At 41.5% G+C, this 16,696-nt stretch overlaps 3 protein-coding genes across 6 annotated transcripts; all 3 read right to left on the bottom strand.

The window, feature by feature from the left end:
• Positions 1-281: 281 nt before the first annotated feature.
• LOC111594535 (CAAX prenyl protease 1 homolog) lies at positions 282-1,951 on the bottom strand. Its single transcript, XM_023307875.2, has one exon. The coding sequence runs from the start codon at positions 1,834-1,836 to the stop codon at positions 376-378; it is 1,461 nt and encodes a 486-aa protein (XP_023163643.2). The 5' UTR covers positions 1,837-1,951; the 3' UTR covers positions 282-375.
• Positions 1,952-2,610: 659 nt separating this feature from the next.
• LOC111594447 (ATP-dependent RNA helicase p62) lies at positions 2,611-9,450 on the bottom strand. Of its 4 annotated transcripts, XM_023307737.2 has the most exons (6): positions 9,369-9,450; positions 8,838-9,125; positions 6,159-7,262; positions 5,855-6,093; positions 3,476-3,654; positions 2,611-3,407 (listed from the first exon to the last, which is right to left on the bottom strand). In XM_023307737.2, coding segments are annotated over exons 2-6 (1,752 nt in total). In that variant the 5' UTR covers positions 8,840-9,125; positions 9,369-9,450; the 3' UTR covers positions 2,611-3,179. The 4 variants fall into 4 exon arrangements, with proteins under 4 accessions (XP_023163505.2, XP_023163503.2, XP_023163504.2 ...); XM_023307735.2 differs by lacking the exon at positions 9,369-9,450 and having other exon boundaries at positions 8,838-9,337; XM_023307736.2 differs by lacking the exons at positions 8,838-9,125; positions 9,369-9,450 and adding an exon at positions 7,330-7,409.
• Positions 9,451-12,032: 2,582 nt separating this feature from the next.
• On the bottom strand, positions 12,033-13,288 carry LOC111594579 (zinc metalloproteinase nas-4). Its single transcript, XM_023307936.2, has 2 exons — positions 12,955-13,288; positions 12,033-12,897 (listed from the first exon to the last, which is right to left on the bottom strand). The coding sequence occupies exons 1-2, from the start codon at positions 13,127-13,129 to the stop codon at positions 12,092-12,094; spliced, it is 981 nt and encodes a 326-aa protein (XP_023163704.2). The 5' UTR covers positions 13,130-13,288; the 3' UTR covers positions 12,033-12,091.
• Positions 13,289-16,696: the final 3,408 nt, after the last annotated feature.

Raw genomic sequence — 16,696 nt, 5'->3', positions numbered from 1 at the left:
TCAGTCAACTGATATGACACAGCCTTGTTCATGGTGTGAAATGAAAATTTAAAAAGGAAAGTATTTAAAAATTAAGTAGACACTGTAAAGTGCAGGGTATTTCAAGTCAGTAAATCTAAATCCAATTCAAAGAAATCACATTTTGAAGAGATATAGTAACTTCTCTACAGGGTATTTTCTAGTCAATCAACTAATGATATGAAGCTAAAAGACCTTAAAATTATGTAAGTAAAATGGAAAATATATTAAGTTTTGTCAGAGAAAAGATTATTGCTTGATCTCAACCGTATTCAGTTGATTAAAAACTCGAATTATTTATTCATTACATGCACAATTTTTAATTGTTGAAGACATTGAGTAAAGGTAAACATTTAACTAAACTGTACTAGATGTAGTAAGTTTGCTTTTTCGCTCAAGCCGTTTGATTCGGCGGATACGCATCAGCGTTGTGGGTCTGTAACGATGCCACATGAGATACAACTTATCCACATAGGGATAAGTTGGATTGTCGCCGAACAGCTTGACCAGAGCGTCAACAAACACAGGACCGTAACCCATTTCCCAGGTTTTTTTATCGGCCGCATACTTCAGGTAACGCAGAAAGTATAAATTGATCCAATTTGTAATTGTCAGATACAGGGGCATCACGTACTTGTACACCAGCCAATAGCCAACGATAGGCGGAAAGTAGATGGGGTGGAATCCCGACGCCTCATAGAGAACCGTCTGCCGATAGACGGTGCCGAAAATTAGGAAATATATGAGCAAAGTAGTGTGGATGACGATGAATGCTTGCAGAACATGAACCTGACGCCAATGGCACATTTCGTGAGCAATATACGCGACCAGCTGATTGTTCTGCAAGCCTTTTCCGACCTCATCCGGATGTAACAATTCTGAGGCGGGCTTGCCCTGGTTAAATATCAGTGTTTTCATTATGTAGACGCGCTTGTAGAAGCAACAGCCCCAGACATAGGCCGTGGCAGACATGCTGTGAAAGGTTCTTACAATGTGTATAGACTCGGGCCTGAATCCAAACGTCTTTAATACATCCTTTAAAATATGTTGCAAGTCAGCGACGGCCGCTGGGTCTTTGACCTTCGCGCCAAGCAAGGGCAGGCCAAAAACACAGAACGCAATAAGCGCTATGGCCGATAGAAGGATCAGAAGACTCCAAATCCAGAGCCAAAACCACGTCTTGCCGGTTTTTTCGATTTCCAAAAAGATCGCAGTTAGCGGAACAAGACCCAGCTGCAGAATAACGAACAGCAGGGGGAACGAGCACAGCAAGCCCACCAAGGGCAGCGACTTCTCCTGACGTGGATCGTACCATGGTGCCAGGAAGAATCTGCTGTATAAGATCTCTGGCAGCCTTCGCAGAACCATATAGCCACTGAACGCCGCCACAAATGCAATGCTCTGCCAAATCAGATCATCGACAATGCTGTACGTATTGATGATTAAACGCCAAATAGCTGGAAGGATGCAAAAGTACAGTTCCATGCAGCTCAGTATGGCATCGAAGATGTATTCTACCATCTTATACTCCGCAGTGTACATTTCCTCGATCTTGGCCGTTTCGAATTGCTCAATTGACATTACATTTGCCAGTTCAGGCGGCGGTTCGTCGTAAGTGGTGCACAAGCGTATCTGGCGCCAACACAGATACACGTGGAACAAGTTGCGCAGGGTGTTCATCGTGGCGAGCATGTGCCGTAGCAGAACCGGATCGTATAAGGACCAGTGTTCGGGCGTCAGTTGTACGCCTATCCCACTATCCTTCGGTATAACCATCGGCTGCCCCTGCATGGGATCCTGGTATAGAGCGTACGACATGCCACAAATTTTACTTTTCTGTGACACGCCAAACTGGGCGAGTTTTCAAAAATAGTTTTTTTTATTTGCCAAGTTTTCTAGTTTGACTTTTCATGTCTCCGTTTCTCTCACAATAATTGCTTGAAAATCACTTGGAGTAATCCAAACATATATCTTTCATAATATATATTTGTTCTTTCAAGTTCTATTATAGTAAAATGTAATCTTCCTTGGCAAAATTTAACATTAAATCCCTATTTTGCACGCTGTTACACAATTGAAGTTATTTGAACTCGGTCTTTACTTATTTCCTTTGCTTTGTCCTTTTATTATTGTTCAATAGGCCCTCACCCACCTTCAACGTCCCTTCCCACACCCACACTAACAGCCAACGCCTGCAAACGAAACATCATAAGAATTTTGAGCGACAGGCGATAAATTCCAAAATATCCCCAATCCGTCGCTCCACTTCTGTCGCAAGTGGCTTCATTGCGCCTAAATGTGGTGTCAGGCACGGTCGTCGCTGCCCAGCATCGAGTCGGCACAAGTTCCTTATCTGGCCATTGGACGCCCCACACCCCACGCCTGACAGCGTCGCAATGCTTTTACACTTAACGCCGACTCTTCCTCAATATTGTGGAATTTCCGTTTAAGCTTTAATTGAAAATTGCAGACTTCGATTCGGTTGTAAGTAGGTTTACACATATTTATTTTCCAAAATAACATTAAGTTGAATGAGAGAAATACTCTCCTTGTACATACACTGCATAATTCTTTTCTTATCCTTTGTATTTGTTTCTGTATTATGTGTATTCATTTTAGTTATTGGTTGTGCCATAAAAGGTATCCAAAAGTAAATTTAAGAGTAGGAGCCTCTTGCTCCGTGTCATCATATTCATCATAAAAGGGAACGACGGGAATGATCCTTTGCTCTTGTTCTTTGCCTTACACACGACGCGCTTCGTTTTAGTTTTTGTTTAATAAGTGATATATTGTATTAAATTAAAAGTTTTATCACATCATATTTTAAAAAATTGTTTTGCAATTTCGTAAATAGTGCTCTTGTGTTTTGGGTTCTTTCTCTTAGTGGGGTAAAAGCGTCAAATAATTTACAAGTTGCTAACATAAAATGCTATGTTGTAATTGGTTGTTGTTATGAGTTATTTGAGAAAGCACAATCAGCTAACCCCGTTATACAGTGGGTTATCCGCTGTCTTTCACAGAAACTAATAAGAGTTAGGGAGAGTTGTACGAAAACTTAATTTGTAGCTATTACTTAAATTAAACTTAAGTTCTAGGAGCTACTGCTTCTCATTTGCTATTCAAATCAACTGATGCTAAATATTAGTAAGTTGCTGTTTAGCTTAATCGAAGCGCGTGTGTCGACCGCCGCCTTCTCCGCCGTTCCGGTTTCCAAAGCCTCCATCACCGCCACCACCGCCGCCAAAGTTGCGTCCATTGCTAATGCTGCCCTTCTTGAAACCGCCGCCTCCAAAACGACCGCCGCCGCCACCACCACCATAGCGGGAGCGTCCGCCGCCGCCGTCGTAGCGCGAGTTCCGGGCCAGATTTTCCAGAGCGGGATTTATTTCCTGCAAGGCAACGAAAAAATTAATTTATAATATACCGAAAAGTTTTCAATGCCCATCCATATACATACTTGATTAGCCTCTCTCAGCACATCGACTAACGCCTTGGCCTGCTTGGCATTGTTTTTCGTGAAGAAGGCAAATGATGTGCCCTTGGTATTTGAACGTCCTGTGCGTCCGATGCGATGTATATAATCCTCGCTGTTTTGTGGATAGTCAAAGTTGATGACATACTTAATGCCATCGACGTCTGTATTTGCGTGTACAATATGTGAGAAATAGATGAATGCATACAGATACATAGATTAGTATTATAGAGACTAGATAAATGGTTAACTTCAAGGCTTATTTTCTAAAACAGTTTTTTATTGCCAAATGGATTTTTCTCTTTGCTTTGTGCAACAACAATTATAAGCGTTTTCCGAGACGTTTTACACTTTGAATACACTTGTCTTTTTTGATTCGCTTTTTGAGTAAAGTTTATTTGGGTATATTTTTTTGGTTTAAGTTTTCAGTTTTTATTTTTGTTTTGGGTATTGTTTTTATTTTTGTTTACGAAAAAAAGAAAATGTTTCAAAATGTACGTTACCTTCTTGGTGCTACAAATTGTTTCACTCAATTTTCTCTCAATCAAAATCTCAAAGTTTTGTGGCGCTGCGCAGCTCGTGGTCCAAACTCTCTCCAAGCACACAAAAATTAATGGTCGCATGGCGAAGCGAGCGGCGAGAGTTTGTTGCAATGAGCCGCGTGCACCTCATCTGACTCGACACGACTTAGACTTGGGGGTCGGGCGGGCTGGCGAACGAGTGTGCCAGGCCAACCGGTAGCCGCATCCTGCTCCTCCATATTTATAGAAGAGAGGCGCGACTATGTATATTTATCTATTCAGTTATACAGTTTTTATGTTGACCAGGGAGAACGTTTTAACAAGCGTCGGTGTCCAGGATCCGTTGCCACCCACTAGACGACGGGCAATGGCGGCGCAGGCAGACAGACAGGCAGTGGGCGTGGCGACCCATTTGGTAGCTAGGCACTCAGCAGCAGCAGCAGCAGCAGCGACGAAAACGGCGAACAAGCGAAGAACACACAGCTCTCCATAACGGCTGATATCAAAATACAACTCGTATTTCTTCGTCCATACATATCCACAGCGTGCTCTCTGGTGATTTGTAGAGTGGCAATGTATGTGGGTGTTTGAGTGTGTTTGTGCAAGTGTGTGCGCCGCGCATGGTGCATCCTCTTGGGCTGAGTTTGTGGTATATTCTGTGTTACTGTCGCTGCCTGGCTGATGTTTGTGGTGTGTGCTTAGCAACCGGCCGGCCGACGACATTAGCGCCTCTCAAGATGTTTTGCCTGCTTTGTAGCGCCGCCTTCTCTTATTTTAATTATTAATTTTTTTGGTGACAACAAGATGTGCCCCTTGACCGCTTGCTTGTTGATTTGGTTCGTTCTTGGTTTGGTTTGATTGGTTGGTTGGTTGGTTGTTAGGTTGACTCAACGCTCTTTCTCGAAGAGAGGACTGCAGAGGCCACGTATGATGCATGATGTTGGGGATATATGAATGCCGGTCTCGTATGCGAATGCGTTTACGTTGATCGCGCGTCCGTGTGGCAGCCAAGCGAACACGACTCGATCAGGTGAACTTTATCTGTTACCTTTTGCTCATTATTTAAACAAAAAACTTGTAAAATTCAGTTTTTCTCAGAGTTAGATGAACAAAAAGTCGCTCATGTTACGAGTACAGGTTTTGGGACTTGCCGCTTGTCTCTTATCCTCCCCATCATACTACAATAAACGGCCTCTGTAAACGAGAAAGAAGGAAGAGAGAGAGAGAGAGAGAGAGACAAAGAAAGAGAGAGGCAGAGAGAGACACGCACACAGACATCGTGTGTGCATAACACAAGGCACATTTATCATTTACGGTGTCAGGGGGTTGGCGCCAATATTGAGCCAGGGGACGGGTGCAAGGGTTGGGGCGGGTTGGTGATGGTGGGGGTGAGGAATAAAAATTTATGTTGATTATTAAAGTTTTAGCTTTGTTGGGAGCTTACGACTAAAAACTGTTTGTATATATATATTTAAAAAAAAGACTTCGCGCACGCTAATTTGTTATTGTCTTCAAGTCTAAATGCAGTTGATGAGGGGGCGGGAACTTTGAAGTTGCTTGGATAGGCAATATCTAGTGAAAACTACAGTGAAAGCTCTATTGACGAAAGGCTTAGTCAAACATTTTTGTTTTTTTTTTTTTTATTATAAATATTACCAAAATCGACTTTAATTATTCTAAACTATTTCCGTTAAAGCGAGCTTTCACTGTGCGAATGTGTTATGTGCGTGTTAAGCAAATGTGTAATTGTGTTCGTGTGTGTATCTTTTGGCAGCCGGCGGATACGCTACTATAATGTAATTCAATCATGCTGTTAAGCATGTTTTGAGTTATAAAAACTTACCCAAGCCACGGGCCGCCACATCGGTGGCCACCAGAATGTTGGACTTGCCCGAGCGGAACTCGCGCAAAACAAAGTCACGTTCCGACTGTGATTTGTCGCCGTGGATAGCTCCGCAGCGCACGCCAAAGCTGCGTATGAAACGCACAAGATTATCCACGCGACGTTTGGTCTCTACAAATATAATTATCTTTCCGGGATTCTCGCTTGTATCATAAATGTCCGACAGTAGGCTCTTGAGTCTAGTTTAAAATACAGAACGAGCATCAGCATACGGCAGAATCTTATGGAAAGTTTTGATACTTACTTGTCCTCCTTGCTGAATTCATCACAAACATCAACAACCTGGCGAATGTTGTGATTGGCGGACAGTTCCAATGAACCAATATTGATCTGTATGTAGTTGCCAAGGAAATCCTCTGCCAACTGTTTCACCTCTTTGGGCCAGGTTGCGCTCCACATGAGTGTTTGCCGGTCGGGACGAATCTGTGACACAATCTTGCGTATCTGCGGTTCGAAACCCATGTCCAACATTCTATCAGCCTCATCCAGGACCAGATATGTGCAACGCTTCAAATTGGTAGCGCCCGCCGACAGGAAATCAATGAGACGACCGGGTGTAGCAATAACAATCTCACAACCACGCTGTAGATCACGCATTTGGCCTCCCTTCGGGGCGCCGCCAAAGACGCATGTGTTGCGCACATAGGAGGACGAACCGAACTCGGTGGCCACCTGCTGAATCTGTTGAGCCAGCTCACGGGTAGGTGCCAGCACCAAGGCAATGGGGCCATCACCACGCTGTAGTGGCTGCTGGTTATTGATGTGTACAATAGCGGGTAGGATGTAGCCGAGCGTCTTGCCCGAACCCGTCTTGGCAATGCCCACGAAGTTGGCACCGCTCATTGCAATTGGCCAGCCCTGGGCCTGAATTGGTGTAGGAGACTTGTAGCCCTGGCGACGGATCTCCTTCACCACGTAGTCGGGCAGATAGGCCTCCGAGAAGTCCTGTATGGGGTTAGCTGCCTGACCGCGAACTGTGATCTCTTGCTCATCGCGATAGCGCTGCACCTCATAGGGTGATCGATTGGCTACCGTGGGATGTTCCTGATAAAAGTTCTTCTTGAACGGTGTCAAATTGGAGAAGTCCACTGGGCGCATTGGTAAGTCTTGGCTGCCGCCACCGCGACGATCACCGCCGAAGCCGCCGCCGCCACCACCTCCGCCGCCAAAACGCGACCCGCCGCCGCGATCATCACGACGTTTCTCAATGCGACCATTGCGTACGCCGTGATAGTCGCCGCCACCACCACCACCAAAACGTGATGCACCACCGCCGCCGCCACGTCGATCATCATCGCGGTCGCGTCCGCCACGTGGTCCGGATCCAAAATCACGGTCGTGAGGTGCCCTATTTAAATAAAAAAAACATAGCATCAAAATATAAACATTTTTGTCGAATTTCATATGCAACTTAAAATTTATTCGATTGGTAGCCAATTTTCGTATTTTGGGAAATTTGTTCAAATTTATACATATTCATTTCTCTTCAAAATTTTAATAGTGTTTTCGATGTTTTTAAAGAAGTGTAAAATGTCATTTTAGCTGAATTATCATTTCGGCTCACTTTGATCGCATGTTGTTTGCTCGCCGTCAGATTTGTAACTGGCTGGCAACGCTAACAATTTGACAGATTTGACGTGAGAGCGCATGAGTGAGACAGCAATACAACCGCAATAAACTTAAATAAAACTAATTGCGTGTTAAGGAAATTAAATAAATTTCGAATAAAATGCAAACAGTAAGGCAAATTTGATTGACAACAACATGCAATTCCAGCATATATCTAAGAAACAGACACATATACATGTATATGCATAACTACAAACAATCGCCCTTCAATTGCTCAACTAAACAACTCGGCACCTGGCAGCGGCAGCCAAAACACAAATGTTACAGTTCTGACATTAATCAATTATACACACACAGACACATGTTAAACATATCGGTTTATTCGTTAGTAATGTGCAGTCTATAAACTACCTGCTTCCCCATCTCTTCTACTCCCCGCCAAATGTCTGTCAATTTGGGCCGCTCCGCCCTTTGCTTTTTCTAGGCACGCTAACTTGGCCAACTGACAGAAAAGAACGTTGAACGTTTATTAGACAGCAAATGTCTTGTCTAGTCCCCTCCTCTCATTCGCTCTTTCACATCGTCTCGTGCTCTACCTGTCGCCTTTTGACATGCAAAAAGGCAAATCGTGCGCGCACACGGAAGAGTTGCCCGAGACAAGCGGACGAAGCGGGTGAACGGATGAGCAGACTCTCATAATCAATTGGCGTCATTTGACATTTTAAACTAACAAACTGGTAAAGGCAGACAGAGATGGCGAATGTATATAGGCAGTGGTATCATTTTTGACATACGACGATAAAAAAAATCATGAACACGCAAACTGTACTACGACTGTTATACGCGAGCAAAACACGCGAAAAATTCCGCCAGTGCCTATACAAACACAAACGAATGCACACATTGAAGCACGTTGTATCTGCGTACTAGTGTGTTTGTGTTTAGGGCATACAGACAAATTAAAATGCTATAAAAAAGCAAACGAAGTAAAGACACGTTTCACAAATCAAGCCAATTCGTTTTATGACGTACACTGACGTTTCCCCCTCTTCAATTTTTTGTGGTTATTTCTTGATATTAGTTGTTGCTTGTGGGTAAAAAAAAAAATATATGAAGAAAAAATTAACCTAACTGCTCCCTGATGTTTGCTTTCTCTTCGGCATTTGTAACTCTCCATTAATTACTCATCGTTGAGTTTCGACGTATACAGACATTTACGAACGTTAACGCAAAGCGTGGGCAAGAAAATGGCGACGGAAAAAACCAACAAACACATGCTTATCATACTATACATACACACATTTCACAATCCCGTTCTTTTTTCATTAAATATGTTTTATTTTGAATCACTTACATTATTCCTTCAATTTTGATTTCCTCTGATTGCTCGTCTGGGTCAATAAAAAGCGATTTCCTCGTACGTCTGGACAAATCAGTAGTTAGCTTGACTGCTGGGAGTGCTTCGTCGACTGATCTGGATGTTTCGTATCGAGTTGACGATATATGAAACGCACGCTGTGCCTGCTGGGAGCAACTGAATAATACTCTAGAAGTGGGTACTGTTAACTCCTGGCTGGACCGGCTCCCTTGGAACTGTTGTGGTTGTTCTCTGCAGAGCAAAGCTAGACTGCTGCTGGTTGTTCTGTTGGTCGAACAAAAAAGAAAATGGCGACGTTGCGTTATACATTTTTCGACGTTCTTTGGTGAAATCAATAAATTGCGCCAACTGCAGGCTGGCAGGACTGCAGATTCGCACGATTTACGGGCTACGTATTGCACTAATTTTAACATTTTTTACTAAGCTTATAAATGAATATATTTAATACTACAATTTTTCACTTATTATGCATCAATCTCGTGGAAGAAGATGCGCGCGTGTTCTTACCTAACCTCGTCCAAAATGGAAATGAAAGACGATGATTTCTTGCTTGCGATATTGAAGCAACAAACTATCGATGGCGAGGGTTGACTTCTTCACAATCGATATCTCCGACGATTATTGTGCGCCGCCAGACGCAATTTCGTGTGCTTGTTAGTTTACTTTCAGTTGCAAATGTTTATTGCGCTCGAATATTATTTTTAATAACTTTTTATTTAAACGTTTTTGTTGTAATTTATAATAAAGTGAAAAATTAAAAAAATTATATGTATGTGTGTAATGTGTAATTTATTAATATGTTTTCAGTTCAAAGGCTGCTACGTTAAAGCGCCACCTATGTGGTGTTGTGAAACTGCGCAAATCGATGGCAACGCGATGCTCTAGTAGCTATTTTAAAAGACTAAAACGCGCGCCATGCGGTGGCTTATTCAATTGAGGAACCAATGTGATTTAAATGACAATAAAAATCGAACAACTAAAAATATAATTATGCCGACAGCTAAACAAAAAGTTAATTTTCAAACACGCAATTGGCGCGCGTGTGAACATTATTAATTACTATTACACTGTTTTTTTTAAGTATATTTATACTCTTTTATTTTGGAACTTTATATTTGATCAAATATATAGCTTTCTTCTATATAATTTTACGAACATATGCAAGGAAAATTCCTTATGGATTTAATATATTCAAACATTCAATTGAAACAAGGAATGAATATTGATAACAATAGGCAATCAGCTCGTTTCTTCTTTTGACTAGGGAGCCTGATCGCCTATCACAGGATAATACGTAGTCCATCCATCCAGACTGGAGCAGGCTAACTCTTTGGCTATCTTTCTAGACCTGAACTGAATGCAGAGCATCTGACAGTCGTGCATTCAAAGCACACGATATTCGAAGATTAAACTGAAGATTGACCAACTAAGGGCAATTAGATCACTGCAACTAGGGATGGAATAACACATCATGCAAATGACCGCCACGGCTTCGCTGGCAGTGCTTCAAGCGTACTGCCCAATTTTGGATAACCCGGTTTAGTATTTGAGGCGTTATTCCGGCTATTGAGTCTCGGATGTTGGCCTCGAGCTCTTCCAAAGTGGTGGGCTTGTTAGAGTAGGCTAATGACTTGACGTAGGCCCAAAGAAAGTAATCGATGGGAGTCAAATCGCATGATCGCGGAGGCCAATTGATGGGCGCTCTTTGGGAGATGACCGAGTCGCCAAATTTCTGTTTCAGAATCTCCAGCGTTTCATCGCTTGCAGCGCCGTCATGCTGGAACCACATCTTTGCCGTATCCATGCTGTCAAGTTCTGGTCCCAGAAAGTCAGTTAGCATCGCTCGATACTGCGGACCATCAACGCTAGCGATGTATCCTTGATGGTTTCGAAAGAAATAGGGCCCAATGATGCCACCATTCCATAGGCCGCACCAAACGGCAACTCCCTGTGTGGCTATTGATGCTTGATCGAGTACTTGTGGATTGAGCTCGCTCCAATAGCAACAGCTGTCAGTGTTGACGTAGCCACTGAGCCAGAACTGAGCCTTGCCTGAAAATATAATTTGTTCCCCAAATTCCGGGCTTTCTGTGAGCATATTCAGCGCCCAATGGACGAATTCACGTCGATCTCTGTGGTCGTTTAGCTCCAGTTCTTGCGTCATCATAATCTTATATGGATGTTGGCCCAAATCCAATCGTAGAATACGTCGAATCGACTCCCTGCCGATTCCCAACTCAGCGGATAAGCACCGAATGGACTTGTCTGGGTCTTCCTTAATGCTGGTTGCTACGGCGGCAATGGTTTCCTCACTGCGCACCAATCTCCGTCTGGATGTTGGCTTGTGATCCAACAGAGTGAACTCATGCTCAAACTTGTCAACTGTGCGACGAATTGTCTGCGCACTGAAGCCATGATGACGGCCGACTTCACGGCGAAATTCCCGAAGCGTATTCACAATTGAGCCTGAGTTTTTGTAATATTTTCTAATGATTTCCATACGTTCGGCAGGCGTGAGACGACTCATGTTCAATTGGCAAATCTTTTTGACTATTTTCACTGCTGTTTTCTCTCAATTACTTAAACATCTACTGAAATATAGTATAACTTTTGTTTGGACATCCTATATGTTGTGCATTAGAGAGAACAATTGTTCGGGTGTGCTTGTTGATTGCTTTGATATTTTGTAAACAATATGTGAAATGCATGCTTTAGCTGCTGGGCGTAAATAGATACCACAATAGACGTCAGATACTGTAGACTGTTGGCTAAACCGGCTACCTTCAAACAATTCTACGCTCTCTGCTCTTGGAACAAAACAAGACTAACAATTAAAATTATCGATTGGTACGATGGTTTTTTTTTGCGCAATCGATATCTTAGGATTTTAAATGTACTACTCCACAAAATTGCTTTTACTAATTTTAATGCACTCTAATATAATATTTACAATTATATATATGGTTTTTTTCGTTCAACATTTGTTCCTATTTTATTGTTTAAAGCTAAATCAAGGTGACAACGTGACTAATTCAGAGTTTCCAGCTAAAGCGCCATCTATTGGGTGTTGTAGAACTGAAGGTAATTTAAAACGGAAAATAATATTTGAACATATGGCAACGCCATGCAGTGGCAATTATTTAAAAAATAAACGAAGCGCGTCAATTCGTGGTATAATTTATTAAATAAGTAAATCAATGTGATTCAAATAACAATAAATAGTGCAACGCTTACAAACCTAACAAATGACAAAAGCTTCTATACATTTTGGCACGCCGACCCTTCAGACAGCCATACAAATCGTTTATCTTCAAGCAATCAATTTTACTGATTGTCTTTCGCTGACCAATTCTTACGCCCGGCTGCAGTGGCGTCATCGTAGGCTTCTCGCCCTTCTTTTTGCTAAAATAGTACTCTCCGTAATGCATTACCGAATTGTAATCATAGTCGAAGGCGTATTTGCCTCGCTTGCGCGAGACAAGCTTGAAATTCTTCTTGAACCGCGGCACAATGTTGTCCCAGTGAATCTTGACGAAGTTGTCACGATCAGCACGGGATTGTTCATGGTATATGCCAATGGCGTGCATCAGCTCGTGCATGATACGGCCCTCGCTGCTGAAGCAGTGGGCGCTTGTCTCATCGGGTCGCTGCAACGCGACCACCTGTTCCCCGCCTCGCTTGCCGACATACGACCAACAGCCTTGCGGCCCATCTTCGGGTGGTTCAATGAGCAGGTAATCCTCCACCTCGCCATCGTATGGCGTAAACCGGATGCAGGTGAGCGAATTGAATGTCTTCAAAGCACTCACTATCAAGTTACGCTCCCTGTTGTCATACCGTGGACTTATCTCAAAAGGTATCGTTGCATTGGGCCACAAGCGTTTCGGATGTCGCATGGGATTCACGCCCAGGCGCAGCGTGATGTACGTGTACGGATCTATGGCAATGTCGCCTTGAAATAAGCGCGGCATCGTCTCCGGATCGTCAATGCCCAGATCATCGTCTCCAATATCTGGACCGAATGGATCAAACTCATCTGAAAGGCAGAGTGGCTGAGTATGTGGAGCACTTGGAATGGATACACTAGACGCACCTGCCGTCACGCTGCTGAACTCATGGTCAAAGAAATCCACACCAGCTGGATAATGGACAAGTTGCTGCTGGTTAACGCTTTCTCTGCTCGGCGGCGCAGTCGAGGCGGCCGAGGCGGGCGACAGCCGCAGCAGCAGCAGCAGCAATAGAGAAGACCAAACTAAATCTTCACACATTATAAATAAGCTTTGATCGCCACTTTGTTATAAATATTTGCTTTAGTTTCTGTTTGTCTTCGCTTAGTGAGACGCCATTCGAGTGGCCCACGATCCAAGCTGAACCGAACCGTTCCACACAAAGACGCCAACTAAACTGGCCAACGGCTATCGCAGACATTGAGCCACTCGACTTGTATTTAATTTATGCAAAATGTGCGAAAATAAAAACTAAATACTGTTGAGCATCCGGCGTCGGCGTCGGCGTCGGCGTCGTCATCCAAATCCAAAAATCTATCAGCTGATATACGAGCGCGCCCAATGCGATTGCAGTTGGCGGCTGCTCACCTGTCCGATCCACTGGGCGACTCTTGTAATTTAATGCCGCAATGGAAACGAGGCGCTGATGGGCAAGTGAATGGCCTAAGTTTTCGCCATACCCTACACATTCTGGATATGACACTTATGTGAATGCATTTGTCTATGTTTTCTTCTAGAATGTTTCTTTTTCAATAGCAACTGCAGTGCTCTGATGAGGTAGAGTGAATACACTTACCTTTTGAGTATGGCACTTTTTGGAGTCAGTTTGACTATGCTGAAGGAAGAGTAGGGAACTTAGAGCGCGTGAATTGCTGATGTGTAGAAGACACTTCAGATAAGAATTTGATCAGTGCTGTATAGATCGATGTAGCTCATTCAGATGGCGCTAAGATAAAATGAAATAACTAGAAGTGAATTTTATAATATTATTTAATGGAAATTCCATCAAATAAGCTATAGAACTTTTGGTGCTTTGTGGTTTTATTGTTCATGAGGAAAAACCATTTTTTTTATGAAAATCTTTACGTGAAACAAAATATCAAAAATTTTCCAAAACTTTCCCTAGAATAGTCGTAGATTTGTTTATACACCTACAAGCAAAATATATATGACTTAATTGAATAAGAAATAATATAATACATACATATTTCCTCATACAAATATGAACTTTTACAACATAATCTTTGCATTGAATATATTCAATTCGAAACTGCAATAAATTAAGTTTTTTACTGGAAGGCAGATCTAAAGCTTAGCTTTCTTTTTGTTAGTATATTCTGCTAGTCGCATATGATTTATGTCAGCTTGCTTGGCTTTGTTGTTGTCGTTGTTAGTTGTCGCTGGTCAGGTTTACGTCTTAATGTTATAAATAAACAAATTTCGCAAAATTGATTTCGACGTCCGGAGGCCCGGCACGCTGCATTTCGTAAACGTTTTCCGTTGTTGTGTTAGTTGTCTGTTTGTTGTTGTTGTTGTTGTTGCTTATGTGACACCAAAGAGCAACATTTGGGCCAACACTTAAACTTGGCTGCCTCGGGGTCAGTTCATTTCAGTTGCAGATCAAAGATATGCGTATGATATATATCTGTATACATACAGATATACTATGTATATATATATATGTGTGTGTGTTGGGCTAACCTCTCTGTCTATCTACATCTTGAGGCTTTAATTGTTTTCATAGCAGCACTTGGCAATGCATTTTAATCGCCCAGCATTAATTAGGACTTGCAACTTAATTAGCAAGACAACAACAACAACAACAACGGGAACGACAGCGACAACTTAATCATGATAATTTGGAAATTTAAATTCATTTATGATATGCGAGAGCGTTTGGTCGGGGCAGGTGTGAGCTTTGATTTTCTGAATGAATAAATCATTTTGAATTTCAATTAGTTTCAAATATCCAATTACGTAAAATTGTCAGAGATATCGATGGATCTAACTACTAATGTATGGTAAATAATAGCTGGCCAGACTATGCATTGCATCATGATACCCTGTACTTTACAAAGCCCATGTGGGCAGAAAGTAAAGGGTTTTCAATTTATCTAAATAAATTGTAAGATTCAAAATTCTCTTAATATTTTAAATATAATATTTTAAATAATATAACTACAAAATTGTATTTAATAATACAAAATTCAAATATTTTTGATTAAAGAGTTTTTAAAATAAATGCACTCAAGGTAAGACTGGTTACAAGTATCATCTAGTTTGAAAATTTTTGATAAAACATCTCTGTTCTGGATGTAAAGTATAACCTATTATATTTGCTGCTTGGCTACAGATATACCCTACACCTAAGTTGATCCCATTACCTCTTTACAATCATTCAGAATATACTGTGATCTGCTTATTTCTGATACCCTCTAGTGGGTAAGTGGGGCATAGTTGACGGAAAAATAAATTTTTAAATTCTAAAGAGCTCAAGAATAACTTAAGTCTTTAACGAGTTTCTGCTATTCGTGATTATTGTATCAAGAGCATAGGCAGGGTATTCAATAGTTGAGCATAGTATATGTTTATACATTTTTGATATAAAAACTAGTCTTTATCAACTTAATTCTATACTTATACTTAAACTAATTAGAGGGTGTTTCATATTCGATCATAAGCAAATACGTCTTTATGTCTATTTTGCTTCATCTCTAGGTATTTCACATAAGAAATATAATTTTTATGTTACTTTCTAAGTAATATCTTTATCACCAAAATCTATTCTAGACGAAGAAATTTTCACAACTTGTTCGGCATTTGCTTTTGAAACCTCTTGACCTGTAGTTAACCGCTGCTGACCTGGCAAACACTTCTAAAACTTGGAGTCAAATTTCAAGCATGCTTCTACTTCGTCTTCTTTTCTGCGTTTTATGCGCTCGCCTGTTTACTGTTACTATCGCTTATAGTGTGGGCGGCAGCCAGTGGGCGGGCCATTGGCATTAAAACGCAAGACAAAACAAACGCAAGACTAATTCAAAGTTGTCACGTAATAAAACATCGAAAGCAAACGAATACAATAAAAAAATAAAGAAAAAAATATGCTGTAAGCGAGAAACAATCGCTTCACAAATAATAAAAATCAAATAAATTTGCATTTTTATTTCGTTTGTTGTTATTTTTTTCTGTCTGTTTTTATCAAAGCGACAACAACAAATTGAACCATGTACAAAACGTTATTTGATTTGATTACGTAATGACGTCACACATACACAGGCACACACAAAAAGAAACACCAAGTATTTCCCCTCCACTCGCACCCTTTTACCCCACTTCACCTTCTCGCTCACACTTTCTTGCCTTTGCTGCCTCTCTGTCTGGCTTTGCATTTTCGCCTTTTTCAACAGGGGCATGATAATTTAATAATTAACTATGTAACGTATAGCAGAAAATACCTGTTATTATATACATATATAATATATACTTATGCAGCATTGACCGTTGAGTCTAGCATGTTTGGCTGTCTTTAGTTAAATGTTATATTTTCTTTGACCACACTTAAGTTAGGCATAATGGAAACTCCCTCTATTTAATGTGGTATAGGGTATTCCAAACTTAACTGTTCTTTCTTCTTTTGCAGTCTTGCTTTGCATTTTTATTGTGTGTTTGGCTTTGTTTTGCTTTGTCAAATTTTGCTTTGACACCCGAGTGCGATATCTCCAATTATGCTTCGAATGGAATTAATTGAATTGCATTAAAACGGTTCATGATTTGTTGCTGAACTGATAAGACTGCCCTCCCCTCCCCAACAACTTAGCTGTAGCTGCA

This window comes from Drosophila hydei, unplaced genomic scaffold, assembly GCF_003285905.1.
Source record: "Drosophila hydei strain 15085-1641.00,03,60 unplaced genomic scaffold, DhydRS2 tig00008119-arrow-pilon, whole genome shotgun sequence".
Classification (NCBI taxonomy): Eukaryota; Metazoa; Arthropoda; class Insecta; order Diptera; family Drosophilidae; genus Drosophila; species Drosophila hydei.
This window is presented reverse-complemented; position numbering and strand designations above follow the sequence as displayed.